This window comes from Pan paniscus, chromosome 1 (genome assembly GCF_029289425.2).
Source record: "Pan paniscus chromosome 1, NHGRI_mPanPan1-v2.0_pri, whole genome shotgun sequence".
Taxonomy (NCBI): Eukaryota; Metazoa; Chordata; class Mammalia; order Primates; family Hominidae; genus Pan; species Pan paniscus.
Window position 1 is genome coordinate 160581907 of NC_073249.2, and position 19603 is coordinate 160601509.

The following is a 19603-nucleotide window of genomic DNA, read 5'->3' on the forward strand; positions in this document are numbered from 1 at the left end:
CTGGGAGCAATTCTTTATCAGAAGATAAATAAGAGTGAGCAGGAAACTGCACTTGGAAGGCCAGTCCATAAGCATAGATACCCAGGCCTGTGAACTATCTGTGCCATGCTGCCTGTGATGCCCGTGCAGGTACCTGAGTTAAAGCTATGTACACCCTGGTGACGATGTTTACGTCTGCTGTGCCAGTCACTCTCAGCTTTCTCTGGACAACACCCTCTTGTTCCTGAGCTACATTTAATCTGCTATTTTCTCTAGATTCTAAACTCAATAGGCCTAAAATATTCAAGACCAGAGGCAGGAGCCAAATGTCTTTAAAAGACTTACCGGAAACATAGGAATACGGAGATGCAATCAGAACTTCGGCATTGTGGCTTTAGAAGGGGGCCTGGTGCCAATGTGCTCTGCAAAGAGGCTGGAGGAATTTTTAGTGACAGGAATACAAGACTCACGGGGAAATGGAGATAAGTTTTAATATCCAGGTGTGAGAAGGAAGGGCGTCTCAAGGATAACCTGGCAAATTGGATTCACATTCAAATTTCCAATTTGTTTTTACAGGGAATAAAGTTTCATACTCAACTCTGTGGAAATGTACAGAAAGAATGCTCCCACCTCACTCCTACCTCCCCTGAGATATTTCTGGCCCAAATTAACTTCTTTAAAGATATTTCCGTCCATTGAGTTTAAGATAATCAGTTGTGTGTTCCAGATACTAGGCACAAATTGATTGGCATTCGTGTAAAGCAAAAGCCCAAGATTTTCTCTTCTCTCATGTCTGCTCAGTAGAGAGAATGGTGATGTGTTTGTGTGGCCACCAATATTTAACAGGTGTGCTGCCACTACTTGCGCACTGTCAAGGTGTTCAAAGTACCAATAGCTTGCGCTTCTGGTCTTTCGAACTATCATTTGGTTTTCAAAACAATTCTGTGAGCTAGAACGAATGATTATTTTGTTTTGAAGTGAAGACTCAGTCAGAAATAATACAAAAATTTTTATTGTCCTGGATTTTATACATCTTGTTTGTAGAAGAGCTAGGCATAAGTCCAGTCTAATTCCAAAGACAGGTGTTTGGGGTTGTTGGTTGATGGGTCCTTGATAATTAGTTGTATGTGCTGACTTGGCTAGTCTATAGTGCCCAGTTATTTAATCAATATTGATCTAGGTGTTGGCTGTGAAAGGTATTTTGTAGATGTGGTTAACATCTACAATCAATAGACTTAAAGTAAAGGAGATTACCCCCGATGATGTTGGTGGGCCTTGTGCAGTCAGTTGTGAGCAGAAACTGAGGCTTCCTGGAAAAGAACATATTGTGCCTCAAGCCTGCAGCATTAATTACTGCCTGAATTTACTGTCTGCTCTATAGATTTCAAGCTTGTCAACCAGTATAATTGCATGAGCCAAATTCTTAAAGTGAATATTGTCCTACTGCTGATTCTGTTTCTGTAGAGGACCATGACTGACACAGTCCTTATCTTCATGTATCTTACTTTTTTTTTTTGAGACAGAGTCTCGCTCTGGAGTGCAGTGGTGCAATCCTGGCTCACTGCAATCTCCGCTTCCCGGGTTCAAGCGATTCTGTTGCCTCAGCCTCCTGAGCAGCTGGGATTACAGGAGCGTGCCACCACATCTGGCTAATTTTTTGTATTTTTAGTAGAGTCGGGATTTCACTATGTTGGCCAGGCTGGTCTTGAACTCCTGGCCTCAAGTAATGTATCTTATTTCTTATTTCCAAATGGTTTAAACTCACAATCAGAGTCTAGGTCTTATTCACGCAAGTACTCCTCCTTCCTCTTGGCTCAGTGAGATGCCATAATAAAAAATTTTAGCTTAAGGAGTGCACAAACACCTGACAAATAATGAAGGAAGAACTTATGCCCATGACATAAAGAGCTATGATGCTTTTAGAAAGCAACATAGGACATGTACAGGAGGGAGCAATTAGGCAGGACTCAACATTTGAGGCTTTCCAGAGGGAAGTATTTAAATTAGATTTAAGGGGCCTATATGGAAAATGGTTTGGAAGTGTGAAGAGCATGCAGAGAGGGGTAAATCAGGGGAAGGCCTTGCTCTGTGGATGAGGAAAGCCAGACTGCCTAAACTTGCAATGAGAGGGAAGGAATAAAGGAAAACCAGGTCAGTGAGAACAGAGACCCATTGTGTTGACAAAAAGCATGCAAAGAACCCTTATTTTCCCCTGGGATATAAAAGTAACAAACCAGCACACATGCACGTATGCATGCACACACCACACACACACACACACACACACACACACGGCACAGAACTGGAACATTCAGAGAGCTGAAGGATTCGTTGTTTGTCCAGGCAGGTACCCCGTGCAGCTGCATGAAGCAATAAAGGAGCTGCTGCTACTCAATGCCTAAAAGACTTCCGAGCTTACAAATACGTGAAAAGCTTCTTCCAGTGTTTATTCACTACACTAAAGGTGTGTGTTTACTTCACAGAACTGAGCCCTTGTTCCTTTGAGGCCCTATTAGCAATGCAGGGATGAAAAGGAAGTCATAGTGTTATGTTCTTAGTAGGATGACTGGCTCTTTTGGTGAGACTGTCCTTCCAAAGGCAGCAAATGGAGAACTCCGGAGGTTTAGCCTTGCATTTGCTTTCCAGAGAGATAGTCACATAGCCCAAGAGAATGAAAAAGCTCTTTCATGAGCCCAGTTTTCTTTTTGTGCAGATGGCAGTCCAGATTGGCATCACAGATTCTGAAACAAATTTTTGTTCCACGGATGTTATTTCAAGTTCCCCAAAGCTGTAGCAGCTGGGCAGCTGCAAAGTCATTCAGTTTCTCTGGCCCCATAAGCAGGCTCCTCCTTATCAGAATATACCCCAGTTTCAAGAAAGCCTATTTTCCCATGAATAGGACAGCAATCTTTCTCTTCTTTTAGTTACAATTTATTGCACTACCTCTCTTTCCTTGTTCATTCTTTTTTCAGTAAATATTTTTGAACACCTGCCTTGTGCCAGGAACTAAGCATACAGTCTAGTGTATAAACAGTCAAGAAAATAGGCAGTTACAATATATTAAAAACAACTAATATTTATTTAGTGCTTTATGTGTGCCAGCCACTGTTCTAAGTGTTTTAATTTTGCTCTTAAAACAATTCTATGCAGAAGGTTCTATTATTATCCCCATTAAACATGTAAGAAAATCAAGACCCAGGGATGTTGAATTACTTCTCTACAATCATACAGAGAAAGAAAGGTATTGAACTAGAACTAAGTGCAGGCAGTCTAGCTGCAGAGCCTGTCTTCTTAACCAGGAGGTACATGGAAGGGGCAGGAACTGAGTATTATTACAGAGAAAATACAGGTACTGGGAGCATGTATGAGATGTCACTAACCCAGACTTGGGGCTCAAAGAGAAGTTGTGTATTTAAAATGCATATGAGGCCGGGCGTGGTGGCTCATGCCTGTAATCCCAGCACTTTGGGAGGCCGAGGCATGCAGATCACGAGGTTAGGAGTTGGAGACCAGCCTGGCCAACATAGTGAAACCCCATCTCTACTAAAAATACAAAAATTAGCCTGGCGTGGTGGCGCACGCCTGTAGTCCCAACTACTCGGGAGGCTGAGGCAGGAGAATCAGTTGAACCCACAAGGTGGAGGTTATGGTGAGCTGAGATCGTGCCACTGCACTCCAGCTTGGACAACAGAGCAAGACTCTGTCTCAAAAACAAAAAATAAATAAATAAATAAATAAATAGTAAAATAAAATAAATAAAATGCATATCAGATCACGTCAATCTGTTTCTCAAAATCTTTTAATGGCTCCCAACTGAATTTGCAGTAAAATCTACATGTCTACCATGACTTACAAATGTTCTGCTTAACCTGGCATCTCTCAGTCTCTGTGGCTGCGTCCCTTACTGTTGTTCAAGCTGCCCAGGTCTCTGGCTGTGGCATCTCTGAGGTGTTGGTTACTCTCTCAGGACCACCGCCCCTCGATCTACCCCAGCTACTCAGTGTTCAGGACTCCAGTTTAAAGTCATTTATTTATAGAGTTCTTTCCTATCTTCTAATCTACTTTAGGCCCCAGAATGATAACAATAATAACACTAGACTAATGATAATGATGATAATGATAAGTAGTGATAAAACTAATGATCATAATAGTTAAACACTAAATAATACTGGGTGCCAGGCGTGTTCTAAATGCTTTACGTAAAATAACGCATTTAGATATTGCCGCAACCCTAATGGTAAGTACTAGTATTATTCCTATTTTTACAGGTGAAAAAGTGAGCCAATATCATAGCATTCTGTACTTTCCTTCATTACAGTTATCAAGTGTATAGTCATGAATTTATTCATGCATTATTTCCTGGGCCATAAGATCTATGAGATCAGGGTCTGAATACATTCTCTTCATCACAGCATCCTCAGTGGCTAACACAGTGCCTTGTATACAGTATGAATTTAACACATGTTTATTAAATACATTAATGAATGAATAATGGACGTGTGAGATGTATTTCTCTCAAGACTTACACCTTTGCTTACTACTTACAATAAAATGGATAGATGAGAAAGAAATTAAAGAAAGTCCTCTAGTATGTAATAATTATTAAGGTTGTTGGTAGTCCAGTCACTTCGCTTTCTTGCTATGACATTTTCCCCATCCCCTTCTTGATAAGCTATAACATCTGAGGTTTACAGTGGGATGGAGGCAGAGACAGTGTGGTTTAGACTGCAGAGGAAAGAGCATGGGTTTTCAAGAAATACAGATCTAGCTTTCAGTTCTGATTCTATCACTAACTTTGTGGTCTTGAGTGAGCCCCACATACTTCCTGAATCTTCTTTTTCCAAATATGTGAAATAGGGGCAATAATATATGCAAAGAAATTTAGTTTGGAGAATTAGGTGACGTGATATATTCAAAGGGGCTAGCACTGTGCCTGGCACATACCAGAAATGGAATAAGCACTAGCCCCTTACCTTTCCTGAAATCAGAGGCACACGTGGGCTTTGGACATTATCTAGTTTATTAGACCAGCAGTGCTAGCCAGACTAGACCCTAGAAATTTGAAGCCCCAAATACAGCTGAGGGGGCAGAGAGAAAATAGCATTATCTGACCTGGCTGCCTGTAAGATTCAAATAAGCTGGATAATCGCCATGGTCCCAGCTTACTCTGTGGACACAGCCAGACAGGGGGTAGGAAAAATACAGAAAACTCCAAGGGGTCGCTTTTGGTACTTGTCAACAGCTCTGGCTGGGAGGAAGTCAAGACAATAAACCAAGAAAAAGATCCAGTGAGTTCTGTTGCCGGTTCTCTATTTTGAGGGGACAGTCCCTGCTTTGTTTCCCTCCTCTTGGGTGAAAGACTGTTCCCTGAAATGCTCCTGGCTTCCGAGAACAGTTCTGGAGGCAACTTCATAATGTGCTGGCTCGGGGTTGATCAGAAGCAAGCAAGCAGAATTCACCCTGCCCCCAGGATCATACCCACTTGGGGAAGCAGGAGGCAGAAAAAGGAACTTCGGTGGTCCTCTTCCTTCCTTGTCTCTTAGCAAACTTCCATATTCATTCTTCTCTAGGCTAACTCCAACCTCCTTTTTTATCTCCCTCCCTTCCAATAAAGAGAGGAGAATGGGTTAAGATGGGTATGAGGTTGCTTTTTCCTTCTCAGCAGTAATTGGAGAGGGTGTAAAGTTTTTCCCAAAAGGGCCAATCCTCTTCCCTTCCTGTGGACTCTGCTAGTGGGTTTTGTCCTCTCTGCAAAGGGAGGCTCTGCACCAGCTCCTACTGCTACTCCCTGCTAAGCTTCCTGGGTTGTAACACCTATGCCTGAATAGGTGTGTACCAACCCTGAAACATGTATTTCAATACAACTTTGATGTGCTGCACAAGCTGTAATGATGCTATCATATAAAGTGGCATCCTGTCAGGCTTATGCAAGACAGGGCTCTCAGTTAACTAAGATTTGGTTTACCATAAGTCCTAAATAATTTGACAATCTTTTTTTGCACTCTGCTTTTAAGAGAAAAAGCTGTATTTAGGGGTGTCCCTTTATATTTGGTATCAGCTCCATTCTCCCTCCTGACTTCTCAGCTTTCCCATGTATGAGCAGGAGAACTCTACCTTCAGCTCTAAAACTATTTCTATATAACAAGATTTCTATAGTCTCAGGAGGAAAAAAAGTCTTAAACTTCAAAAATTACTCCCTTCAGATTGTATTATTATGGAAGCAAAGTAGACCAGAACCTTCTAGAAAGATCTCAACAGTACTTTCTGTTGTGGTTCCCTACTGATACCAGAAGGCTGGGATCTTAGCTACCACATATTGGTGGCTTGCTATGTGCTGAGTACTATCTGAGGCATGTTATATAACACTAATAACACCAATACTAACACTGGGACTTTCTACATGCTTTATACATGTTAACATATTTAATCCTTACAACCAAAACACACAATTTCCATCCTAATTTTGGAGATGAGGCAATTAGGACACAGAGAGGTTAAGCAATTTGTCCCAAGGTCACAAAGTGGTGTGGCTGGAATTTGAAAGAGGCAGTCTGACTCCAGAGTCTTCACTCTTAATCACTATATAAAGCTTTTCTCATTTAGCCCTTACAACAATCTTAACATATAGAATATTAAAATGCCCATTTTCAGCCGGGCGCAGTGGCTCATGCCTGTAATCCCAGCACTTTGGGAGGCCGAGGAAGGTGGATCACCTGAGATCAGGAGTTCGAGACCAGCCTGACCAACATGGTGAAACTCCTTCTCTACTAAATATATATATATAAAAAAAAAATTAGCTGGGTGTTGTGACGCATACCTGTAATCCCAGCTACTTGGGAGGCTGAGGCAGGAGACTCACTTGAACCTGGGAGGCAGAGGTTGCAGTGAGCTGAGATTGTACCATTGCACTCTAGCCTGGGCAACAAGAGTGAAACTCTATCTCAAAAAAAAAAAATGCCCATTTTTCAGACAAGAAAAGTGAGTCTCAGAGAAGTAACTTCTCTGAAGGATTAACTGGGTTCTCAAACCAATTCCATTCAATATGCTACTTGAGTGCCTACTTTGTGGCAAGCACAATGCCAGGCACTAAGAGAACAATATAGTATGATAAAAATTCATTTAGTTGTTTTTCTTCCATTTCTTTTAACACTGCCACTTCTTCCTGAAGTGATGGATGACAAAGAGTTCACTTCAAGTGCCTTGAAAGTCACACGTTGTCAAGACTAGCAAGGGATGTCAGCACTATGCACATGTCCTGAGAGCTAGCAGATATTTCAGTAAGGCTTAACAAAGCTGAACATGAGCCTCACTTCCTTTCTAATCTTATCTGGTTCAGGCATGGGCATTATTTCATCCCTATTTGTTCAGTCCATAAACATGTATTGAGCATTTGCTATGTCCCAGGCTTTATGTTATAAATTGAGGATATAGAAAAAGAGGATTAGTATTTGAACTTGGGATGCTTTTAGTTTAGAATGGGAAAAAATGAAATAATTACAATACAGTATGACAAGTGTAATAACAGAGATTTTGAGATAACAATTAACAGTAATTTTCGGTGAGTTGCAGAAGGTATATCAAGAAGATGAAGGGTTAAAATGCACTTTCCAGAAGGAAATGGGTAAAGGAAGTAGTATTTCCTATGCACATAGTATATATCAGGGCCCAGGCCCTGAATTGAGACTATATATTTATTTTAATACTGAATCCAAGAATCAGATGATATATAGAATTTGTTCACAGTGACAATGTGAAAAATAATCCCTGAGCTGAATATGTACATGATATTTTGGAGAAAAGGCAACCAGGTAGAAGAAACAGCATATATGAAAGCAGGAAAGCAAGAAGATTCTGGTGTATTTCAGGGATGTATATTCAGTGCACTTCAGCCATCAGTTGTGCATGGGGGTGGCAGCATAAAGTGGGAGATGAGGACAAAGAAAGAGAGCAAAATTCTAAAGGCTTTTGCATGCCTGGTGAGACGTTTAGGTCTTATCTTGAAGGCAAAGTATAGCTAAAGAAGAAAATAATGTAACCATAACTGGGGTTTATAAGAATAGTTCTACTTTGGGAGGCTGAGGTGGGCGGATCACAAGGTCAAGAGATTGAGACCATCTTGGCCAACATGGTGAAACCCTGTCTCTACTAAAAATACAAAAAATTAGCTGGGCATGGTGGTGGGGTCCTGTAGTCCCAGTTACATGGGAGGCTGAGGCAGGAAAATCGCTTGAACCCGGGAGGCTGAGGTTGCAGTGAGCCAAGATTGTGCCATTGCACTCCAGCCTGGTGACAGAGTGAGACCCCGTCCTTCCAAAAAAAAAAAAAAAAAGAATTCTAGTACCAGAATGGAAGTTGGTTTAGTGTGGGGAAAGAATGAGGACAATAATAACAAGTTGGAGGACCACCACAATGCTTTAGGTACAGGATGATGGAACAATAAACAAAGGCAGAGGAAGTGGGGGAGGAAAGGAAAAAGAAAGATTAGAGAAAAAGATTAAAGGAGTTGGCTGTGGTAGGTGAAGAGGGAGATAAAAGGGTGGATGATGAAGATGCTACTCAAAGTCAGAAAGACAGAAAAAGAGACAGTTGTGCAGGTGAATGAATTTGGGTCTCCAGATGAACCAAAAGGGGTTACCAGAGGTAGTCAGATGTCTGGCATTTATATACAAACTTACTGATAAGTAATGGGGGTTGGGGGTCTCCAGGGAGTGAAGGTACAGGACTGAAGAGAGAAATGGGTTCTAAAACCAATGGGATAGTTTCTGACAACCAGATTTGAAGAAATCTGTCTGCTCAAGATGTCTCCCTAACTTCGATCCTGGAGGTGGAAGAGTCCAGATGTGTGAGGCGAATCTCTGGCTCTGACTCCTGGGGCTGTGCAGGTAAATAGAGCTGTCAAGAATGCCCAGAAAGAGGCACATGTTTCCTAAAGGGCTCTGCCTGCCATGCCTGGGAGCTGCAGGACCAGGCTCGAGGCAGGCAGCAGCTAGGGTTTGGGAGGACACAGGCACGTGGACAGCCTCCTGTGGGAGCGCTGCAGATGAGGCAGTTGAGAGAAGTGAAGCTTTCTTCCCAGCTTCCTCCTGCACCCTTTGCTGCAGATCCCCGATGCTACAGCACAGTGCTAGCTGCAAAAAGGTTGATTCATAGGTGAGGGGATGCAGCGACATGCCACGCAGGGATGGCAGAAAGGACAAAAGTGTGTGTGTGTTTGGAGGAGACTGTTTATTCAGGGAACTATATATCAAACACGACCTTACTGGCAGACAATAGTGATTTGCCTAGATAATTTATGCAACCAAGTCAACATCAAGATAGGCTGTGTAGAGCAAAATGTGAGACTCGTTTTTAAAAGTGGGGTACCTCCCTTCATGGTCTCAATTACAGGAGATGCTTTTGCACACAAAACATTCAGGCAACAGTATCTGGGTATCTGCTTGAGCCTACTGTAACCAAAGAGAAAGAAAGGCCGGAACTAAAATGCAAAAGAAAGAAAGAAACTGTGTTTGGAGATAGGTCTGCTACAGTATAAACTTTTCCCTTTCTCTGGCTTACTGCTATAGCAAAACCTGATGGTTGTCTTTGTAAAAAACGTGTCTGTATCTAGGTCCCTGGCAGCGATTTGCCTCTGGGAGGGCCAGCAATCTATTTAATGACTCCATTGACGTCAATAGCATAACTGAAATACTTACTAACATGCATGATTCCAACTTTCAAGGGGAGGGTGGGTGGATGGTGTTTCTCAGCAGTACAAAAACGTGAAGTGGAGTCAACACGGAACGGACTCAACTGTTCAGGCAGCTAGTGAGAACTTAGATGAGGTCTCATCGGTTTCATTCAAAGAGAAGAAATATTTATGCTAAATTTGCAAATTAATTTTGAACTAGTGAAATAACCATAATAAGCAGGGTGTTATATTTGACAATATCTGCTTAAGGGAAACATTTTAACGTTTGCACTTTAGCTGAGGTATTAACGTTTTTGCAACTACCAATACTTAATTTTAGATATGTATGAAATAACTGCAAATCAATATAAACAGCTCAGTGTTGATGCTCTGGGGTAAACTTTCATAAGAGGGCTATTTTAGACAAAAGTAATTATTACAAAACAACCATTTGGAAAATTATTCTCAAAATAACTGGGGCTTTTCTGGTGCATTTTTGCTATCATTTTATATGCAGGTTGTCTAAACGCTGAAGGCGAGTAATTAAGGCAATTATTCCATTAATTCAGCACACAGAATTCAGAATAAGGAAGAAAACATCGTTTGATATTTCTGACTTTTTCTTTTTCCTTTCTTTTTTATCTCTTTTCTTTCCTTTTTCTTTTTTCTTATAATTCCCTCTAATCTTTCCTTTATCATGACTGGTCAGAGCCTTTGGTCACAAGATTGATTTTATTCCTATTTGTCCATAAGTGTTGTAATCCTGCCTGACAGTTCTTGCTTAATGTAGAAACCAAGCAAAGGTTCTGCTTGTGCGGGGCCTCATTTCCAGTCATCTGACGCAGCACTGCTCTCAGGCTGTTGCTGTGGTTCTCAGAGAGCCCTTTACCCATGCACATATAGACCCTGTCTCATCACAGGTCCTGAAAGTTCTGGCAAAGAATGAGAACGGAATCAATGTCATGACTTTCTGAATTCCTTAAAATCGAAGATAACTCACTGACCCTCTTGTCCACTACTTGAAGAGACCCTGCATCTGGTACACCCACATGAACCTCCGGAAGGATAGTCATAATCAAGTAAAGCTATGGGCAGAACCTGTATGGAGAAATAGGTTTCCAAGGAGAAAGCCTCTTCTTCTGTTTTATCAATTGGTAAAAAGCCAATTCCTCCCCAGAATGGCCTAGACACATATTAAAAGAAATGCATTCCGTGAACACTGGAAAAACCTTAATTAAGTCTGTTTCTCACATAGGCCAACCTATTTCAAGCTTTACTGGAAAGCCCTATACTGTCTCATATGATTTCTCTGAACACAGTCTTTTCTTGAAATGCATTCTAACTGACTGGTGTTGAAAACCACCATAAATCAAGGCTATGGATATCCAGGCTTTGATATCATTAGTATCTGCAGCAATCTGGCTTGAAGTCCTCAAAGTGATTCCCTAGTCATCTTGGTGCTGTGGTTTGCTGTCATTTCCAGTGACCCATAGACTTCTGTGGTGTTTTTCATAACATCTGATCTGTTACCAGTGGTAATGTTCCTGCTCAGTAAATTTACTGATAAATTTTAGAAAAAGAAATTTAGTAGAGAGCACCCCACCTTATGTATCAAGTTGGCTGCTAAAATATTGTATACATGATACATATTATTTTACATCAAGTCACATTTACATGACTCAGATGTGCTAGCCATTAAAAGGATGCTTCTCCAATCCTTCTATAAAGCAAAAAATCATTTTGTAAAGACAGCGAACACTTGATAATTTATCTTTTCAGTAAATTCTTACTGTCATGACATATGTGTGATTACTATTGAAGAGCAAAGGATAGGATGGAATGGAAAAAAGGCGACAATTATCACACACACATGTGTATGCATGCACCCCATTTTCCTGTTGCAAATAGTTTTGTGACCTGAAATCCTGAGAATTACTTCAATTTTCTGTTGTGAATATGTACAGGTGACAGAATTCGAGTTCCTGCCTTGTTTTGGAGTTTTCTTTCTTTCTCTATTTTTTCCTTTCTGTTTCAATCCTTGAGCACCATGTAGGGAGAGCCTGGAATTTATGCTTGTGAAAGGCAAAATGTGAAACAAATTCAGATGCTCATTAAACTACAACATTGGCATTTTCGACACCCCCAGGAGGATTTACTGCGTCTTTCTCCTCAACCTGGGAGCATATGGCTTCCTCGTTGTTCTTTCTGGGCTTGAAATTCTCCATTGCTCTACTCTGGCTTTCTTATTCAAAGTGCTAAATGCCAACTTCTTAGATTTCACCCTTTTTGTTCAAAACCTATATGAACACACTAACATATATAAGCAGTTATAGAGTGTGCTTCAAACCTCTATTAACTTCAGTGCAATAACTCATTGTTAACAGTGAAAAAACACAATTTGAATAATTTTCATAGCAATAGAGATAAAAATATTGGCTCATTATTTAAAGTTTATTTTATATGTATTTTCCTTCACATAAAGTCCCCAAATTTTATGTAGTTTTTTCGGTCAATTCAACACTTACTGTGTTCTTACTATGTGAAAATAACTATGCGAAAGCACCATGAGTAATAAAAAGATAGATAAGGCACAGTCCCTGTCTTCAAGAGCTTTATCTCCAATGGGAGAGACACACAAGAAGCCTTGAATTAAAGTATATCAGAGAATTAAATTGTTGCCATAGCACAAAAAAGGAGCAATTCTGCCAATTTAAAAAAAAATAAGATGTCTTTGCAAAGTAAGGACATTTGCATTGAGCCATGAGAGCTGATAAGAACCTTGGTTGGATAGTGAGAAGAAGGGTATTTCTGGTATTTCTTTCTTTATTTTCTTTTTCTTTCTTTCTTTTCTTTTTTTTTTTTTTTTTGAGACGGAGTCTTGCTCTGTCACCTGGGCTTGAGTACAGTGGTGCGATCTCGGCTCACTGCAACCTCCGCCTCCCAGGTTCAAGAGATTCTCCTGTCTCAGCCTCCCAAGTAGCTGGGACAACAGGCATGTGCCACCACACCCAGCTAATTTTTGTAGTTTTAGTATAGATGGGGTTTCACCATATTGGTCAGGCTGGTCTTGAACTCCTGACCTCGTGATCTGCCCACCTTGGCCTCCCAAAGTGTTGGGATTACAGGCATGAGCCACCATGCCTGGCCGAAGAGGGGTATTTCAAATGGAGAGCTTTCCTTTGATGTATCCATTTAATATTTCAGTTAATAATCAATTTGTAAAAGTAAATGTACCAATTTACCATGGTTTCTGACAATTACCTTTTAAAATAAATTGCATTTTTTCTCATTTATATGTTCAAAATAATAAAGCATTTTAAGATTTGGTATTTCTCTCTCTCTTTCTCTCTCTCTCTCTGAATTGCTCCAATACAAGAATACAGTTATCTAAGTCAGGCTTTCTGAGCAAACTAGGTTGTTGCTAAATCTGTTTAAATTGATGTAGATTTCTTGTACCTTCTATCTTAGATTTCAATTGAAATACATGAATTCAACTTCAGTACTGACAAATAAAAACCTGATCTTACTATCATGAAAAATCATATTTTGAAGCAGCACTCCAGTTCTCAATTCTGTTTGCTCTGAGCCAGTTATTTTTCATTCCCCTTTAAAGTTTCTATTTAAACACACCTCTTTGTCATATGCTGATAAATATTAAAATAACAGGAAAAATCTGCCTGACTTATTTAAGCTGATAATAAGAACAAAACACGGGATGTGTGTCTCCTCCTTCCTTTTCTAACCGTGGCTAAACGTTAAGGAGATTTTGAAACCCATAATTACGTAATAATTGGTATCACTACATTCTCTTCCCAGTGAAAAGCCAAGATTTTTGTAGTTTGCCACAGAGACAGAAGGAAACAAATTGCCTGAGTGGTACTGTCATTTCTTTGCTCCATTGTTTGAGAAGACTTTATCAAAAGAATCCCTAGTTGTCAAGCTGTAGTTGCTGTGCCAATAATCACAAAAGGATCTTTCCAACCACATCTTTGGTTAATGAGCTAATTTATAGAACCATAAATTGTACATATTCTCCTAATGTTTGTCAGTATTTATTACAAGAAAAAGAAAACATAGTCTAAATAATCAAATTGATGTAAATTTGGCTAACAGAAATGTGAGCAACATTGCCTCACTGGTAGGCCAATATGATGAAATGATTGGAGTTTCAAAACTACCTCCTTTGATCTCCAAGTATGTAACACGAGTTATATGTTAAAACATCCTATTTTGTTTCTTTTTATAAAAGTTCTAAAGGAAATAGTACATGCAGCACACCAGGTTTTTGAAGTCCATAGAGTACTATTTACTTCTTTATATTTCATATTACGAGGCTCTAGAGTAAACTCACCTTTACTTAGTATCTTTCTTTCACTTTTTTTTCTTGTTCTCAATCTTTCTCTTATAAAAATATTTTAAAAAGCATGCACCACAAATACTTCAGAAGCCAATGAGCCAATAGAATCTGCTGCTTTTGTTCCCTTCTTTTAGAAGCTAAGCTTTTGTAATACTTCCGTTATACTTATGATCAGGATACCAGAAAGAAAACACAACAACCAAGAGAGAAAGATTTTAAGTATGAAGCGCTGCTGGAAATAGAAAAGCATGTGAGGCATCGTTAGGTGTTAGGCATTAGGTGATCTCAGTGTGAGTTCATCTTAATTGTTTCTCCTGTGGTTTTTCTCAAATCTACTGCTACAACAGTAGGGAACAGATTTAGGAGAAAACATTATTTGGACTTTAACAAATATCATAGAACTGGTTGCATTTTGTGTGAAGAAGAATTTCAGTTCCAACAGAACTCCATGGTGTTCCTTCAAGGTGGCCCTTCCTCTCTGCAGCTCTCAACACACCAAGAAAAGTGGATGCACTGTCCTGAAAGATGAGAGGGTAGGTTCTTAAAAAACAAAAAACAAAACAAAACAAAACACCGTTGAGGAACAAAGTTGGATGCCCTCCAAAAGAAATGATTCGTGACCTGGAAAGAGCCTTTGGTTTCACACCTGGAAAGGATGTAGATTCAAGTGGAATCTATAGTTGACATTAAGAGGGAAACCACTAACATATCCGCAGGGGCCCTCAGGCGAACGTGGAGCACCTTAGGTCTTTGAGGTTAGCTCTCCTGGAGTTTACTGGGGCCAGCAAGCTGAGGTCAAGCTGCACTGTCAATACAACTCTGTCTCCTGCTCCTCTTTGGGGAAGAAGCAGCATTACCCCATGTTTATCATATTCTGAAAGCCTGCACATACAATGGGCAAATTATTTAGTACTGCTTTTAATGTGGTTTTAATAGAGTGAAGTAATGCTCCAGTGTACCTTAGAAAAAAGTCACCAAGAGACATACTTTTGAGAGCCACAATATGCAAACAACACTATTGTTCTAAAAAACAGTTCTGAATAAGAGGCACGTTTATTATTCTATCTTGAAACATCAAGATAGACCTTATGACATGGCCTACCTTGTGGGTTGACTCTGGAGACAGGAGGCTGACTAGCAGCTGGGGACCTCCTGTGGAGACAGAGAAAAGAAGGACTGAGTCTGTGTATCAAAACTGCCCATTCCACCCCCGACACCCCACCCTCATGGTTACTGAGGACTTTTCCAGGTCATAATGAACTATGTAGTGACATAATGCCATCTCCGGAAGGCAGGCTCCTGTAACCTGGGTAGATGACTGCAATTCTCTCACATCCAGATGGCCTGGAATTTCCCTCTGCAAGTCCTCAGGATGCTCAGACTCTCCAGGAAGGAAGTTGTTTACTCCAGGTCCCCAACCAGCCCCCTGTTTTAAGTTTTGCTGTTCCAAGAAGCCCTCAGAAAAAGAGTCGCTTGCTCAGGCGTCACTCGAAATGCCAGAGTGAATCTCAATTCCTTTGGGCAGTGCTGTAAAAAGTTATAGCCGGAGGAACCCTTAGCGATCAATCACTTCAGGCCCCTAATTTTTGTACCTCAGGAGACAGAGACCTAGAGAGGTGAAGTCACTTGCCAAGGTCACACAGCCACTGGGAACAGTCATCCAGCTTGCTTTACTTAGGGAACAGAATTTACATGGAGGAACTGGGACGTCATTCTACATCATAACAAGCCTGCTGATGTCAGGGGTTAAATGAAACAAGCAAACCCATGTTCCCATAGTACTGGGGCTCCTCCTTTTTTCTTGTTTCTTTTCTTTTCTCTGCCCCGAACCTTTCAATTTCACTGCTCTTACCCTTCTTCTCATGTTTTGCAGAACTTCTACCAGACTCTCCTGTTTCCTGCTGCACTGCTGGAAAACTTCTCAGGAATACTATTGAGCGGGGCTCTCAAATTTTAGGGTGCATCAGAATCACCTGGAGGTCTTATTCAGACACACTGCTGGGCCCTACCCCCAGAGTTGCTGATTCAGTAGGCCTGGGATGGGCTTAAAAGTTTGCCCTTATAAAAAGTTCCCAAGTGGTGCTGATGCTGCTGGTCTGAGGACCACATTTTCAGAAACACTGGTATTAAGGATTCTCTGCTCCACTAAGGAGTAACAGGACATTTGCAATGAGCAAGAGAGTGAGACTCTAGTCCAGTGGTTCTCAAACATGGATACGCAGCAGACTCATTTGGGGAGCTATTAAATTTCTTTTCCCAACCCTGAAGAGTCTATTTCAGTATATCCAAGATGAGGCCTGGGAATCTGTAGTTTTCACTTCTTTTTGCATTCTCATGCACAGGCAAGCGTGAGAACGAAGCCAAATTCTAAATGACAAAGAACAGCCTGCATCGTTGTTGCTAAAGAAGAGTCTTCCTACTGGTGTGGCCACAGAATTAATTCCCTAGGTTTTTCTACTGCTCTGAATTAATCTCTGGTCCTTTAGGGACAATCTAGCTTGTAGGTACCCATACCTAGTAGCCGTAGTCTATAGACAGGGTCCACATCTACCATTAATTTACTAGCTGGGTGATCTTAGGCAGGGTACTTTTAAACTCTCAGTGGTATGAAATTTTCACATATGACAAGAGAAGGGAAATTATCATATAGTGATTGCTTTTCTCTGCTAGGCTGTGCTAGGTATTTCTCAGCTTCCACTGGGAGTATTATCACCCCATTTTAAGGATAAGAAAACTGAAGCTTAGAGAGTTTAAGAAACATACTGACACATGATTTATAATTGGCACAGCCAGAATTCAAAGCTAAGTCTTTCTGAACCCAAAGTGCATGCTCTTTCCACTATACTGTATGCTGATAACACCTGCACTAATACTGAGGGCTGTATTTCAGGAAAATTAAGAGATTAAATTCCAAAATCCTTAGCCTGGCATTAAAGTCCTTGCTCTCTAGCCCCAACATCCTTTTCCCAGCTTATCTCTCATAATTCCTCATTGCCTGACATTTCATCTCAGACCACTGACTGGCTCTGTGCTCTCATGCATCCTGTACTTCTCTTTTGTAGCACTTTAAAATTATAGCTTAAATAGGCTCTGTCTAGTTAGTGTTCAATACATAGTTCCTTAGATTAAATGTAAACATTATGTGAGCAGGAAACAACTTGTTTACCGCTTGATCCCTGGCACCCAGGATGGTCCTTTAAATTCTTATTGAATAGAAGAGTGAATGAATGAGGGACAGAGCTGACTCACACTTGCCAAGGCCAAACTTGATCACTTCTTTTTCCTTGAATATGTGCTGCCCCTTTCCTGCAATTATTCAGGCCATTCATTCCCCTGTCAAGGAAGCTGTCTCCACACCAAACAATCTACCCATCAAAGGTTAAGTTAAGGTTAACTTAAGGTTAAGTTACCCATCAAACCTTCTCCAAAGGATGCCATCCTCTTAGCCGAGAATGGTCTCTCTAATCTCTCATGGTGCTTTATTTGTGCCTTTAGGGTCATTTCTTCATGTTACAGTCCATATTGGCACATATTATCTCCACTGGTAATCTGTGACCTGTTGATGGCAGGATCCAGTTCTGATCTCTTTGCTTACATACTCTTCAGGTCCCGCCATATTGCCTGGCAAATAGTAGGAACTCCAAAATGTTAATAGAATGTAGATTGAATAACCCACTGATGTGAAAGTGATTTGAGAACCAAATACTCTATATGAATATTTTATCTGGTTTCCTTTTCACATACAGTCTTGGTTCTATATGCCACTTGCTGTTCCTCGAACACAGCACTCTCTTTTGTTGCTGTGCCTTTGCACACATTTTGCTCAGTTGAATACTTTTCTTCTCTTTATGTGGCTAGCTCTTTCATATGTCCTAGGACTCTGCTCAGGCATCACCTCCTCAGAGGAGCCTTCCCTCTGTGACTGGCCCTCACCTGTGTTCTGTAGTTTCCTGTGCTTACTGAACCACTGCATTGCTCATTCTATATTGTATTTCCCATTTTCCTGTCTTTCTCTTCAACTCCTCTATGAGAAATTTGGGCAATGATTGAACATTGTGCACCACTGTAACACAGGGATCTGGCATAATATTTGCTATGATGGAGGTACTCAACACATATGCACTGGATTAATAATACATTTTAATAATTTTATCTTACACCTTTTCCTGAGTTCCAAAGAAGACTTTTGTGAAAGAAGAAACTGAACTAGGAGACCCCAAATGTTAGAAATCTCTACTTTCTTTATAGCGTGTCAAATCACAGTGCCCAATTCTCTCAATGACTTCTTGGAAATTACTCATACTATACAAATTCTTTTGTCTCAGAAGTTAATTTTGAAAATATGGCTTTATTTAGAGTTGTCAATTCAGATAAGCATCTCTGTGTGGAAGCTTTGGAAAGGCAGGGACCATGTTTATTTGGTTTGTCAATTACTCATGAGACCTGGTGCAAAGAAGAGGCTCAATACATTTTCAATGAATAAATGACTTCTGCAAGCCACATGATTGCTTGTAGGGTATGAGAATGCCAGACAGAAAATTGTAAGGAATGCCAGAGGAAAGTGGTATTGGTTGCTCAGTTTCCAAAGTCCGTAACTTATGGAAGAATCATGAGAAGTTACGTGGCTGATTGCTGAAGATGGTGATATAAATAGGGAAGATAATATGGCCATGGCAGTTCATACTTTCCAGCCCTGAATAGCACAGTGGAGACAGAACTGGACTGTGACTAAGAAGACAGGAATCCTAATCCTGGCTCTGGCACCTTCCCACTGTATAGCCCTTGGGCAATTCACGGAACCTCTTAGTTTCTTCCTCACTTGAGAAGAGCAGGCAGCAACTAACATTTACTGGTGATTTACAACGTACCGGGTCCTGTGTGAGGAGTTTTACCTATAGCGCTTCACTTCATCTGAGGAAATTTGGCTAGGTTCATTCCAGCTCTGAACGCTCAACATTTTATGATCCTCAGTTAATTTAATTCACATGCCAAAGTACATACAGCAATAAAAGACATCTTGGATAGATATGCACTAAAAAAATTAAGTGGTTATTAGTTCTTTCCTGAAGATTACATACATGTTGATTAAATTATGCTTTGGAAGAATGTTAATACAAAGAAGTTACATTATTTCCTGATAGCCACAGGTGATATTCATGATGTTGATGACAGAGTCGATTGATAAATGACACCTCTTTGCTCCCAGCTCCATCCCCTGGCTATCAGACTGCTGAATGGTGGGCACACTCACTTGCGCACCTGATTACTCCAGCAGTCTGTTTAAAGTCAGCACGTGCTTTAAGAACACTTATCTGAATTAACAACTCTAAATGAAAGCCATATTTTCAAAATTAACTCCTGGGACAAAGGAAGTGTAGGTTTTAATTTGCAGCCAAGAAATACAGGTCCAATCAAGCATCCCTCAATGGGATATTTCATGAAGGTGCAAGGAAACCACCTCAACAGGAACTTTGAGATTTCCACCCTTTGGGTGGTAAAGCACAAGCAGACAATGGACTGCTTTTATGCACAGCAAAGAGCCAAAAGATAAAAGAAATCTTGACTTATGAGAAGTATAGTTCTATGTGGGAGTTCCTTTT

At 40.5% G+C, this 19603-nt stretch overlaps 1 protein-coding gene across 3 annotated transcripts in view; it reads right to left on the minus strand.

Annotated features, from left to right (window-relative positions):
- The window catches only part of PDE4B (phosphodiesterase 4B), a 582717-nt gene that overhangs the window by 93066 nt on the left and 470048 nt on the right, over positions 1 to 19603 (minus strand). For all 3 annotated transcript variants that reach the window (XM_003806942.5, XM_003806943.5, XM_003806941.5), the window contains one exon: positions 15106 to 15155. In XM_003806942.5, coding sequence (XP_003806990.1) covers positions 15106 to 15155 — 50 coding nt within the window. The remainder of the gene's footprint in view (positions 1 to 15105; positions 15156 to 19603) is intronic.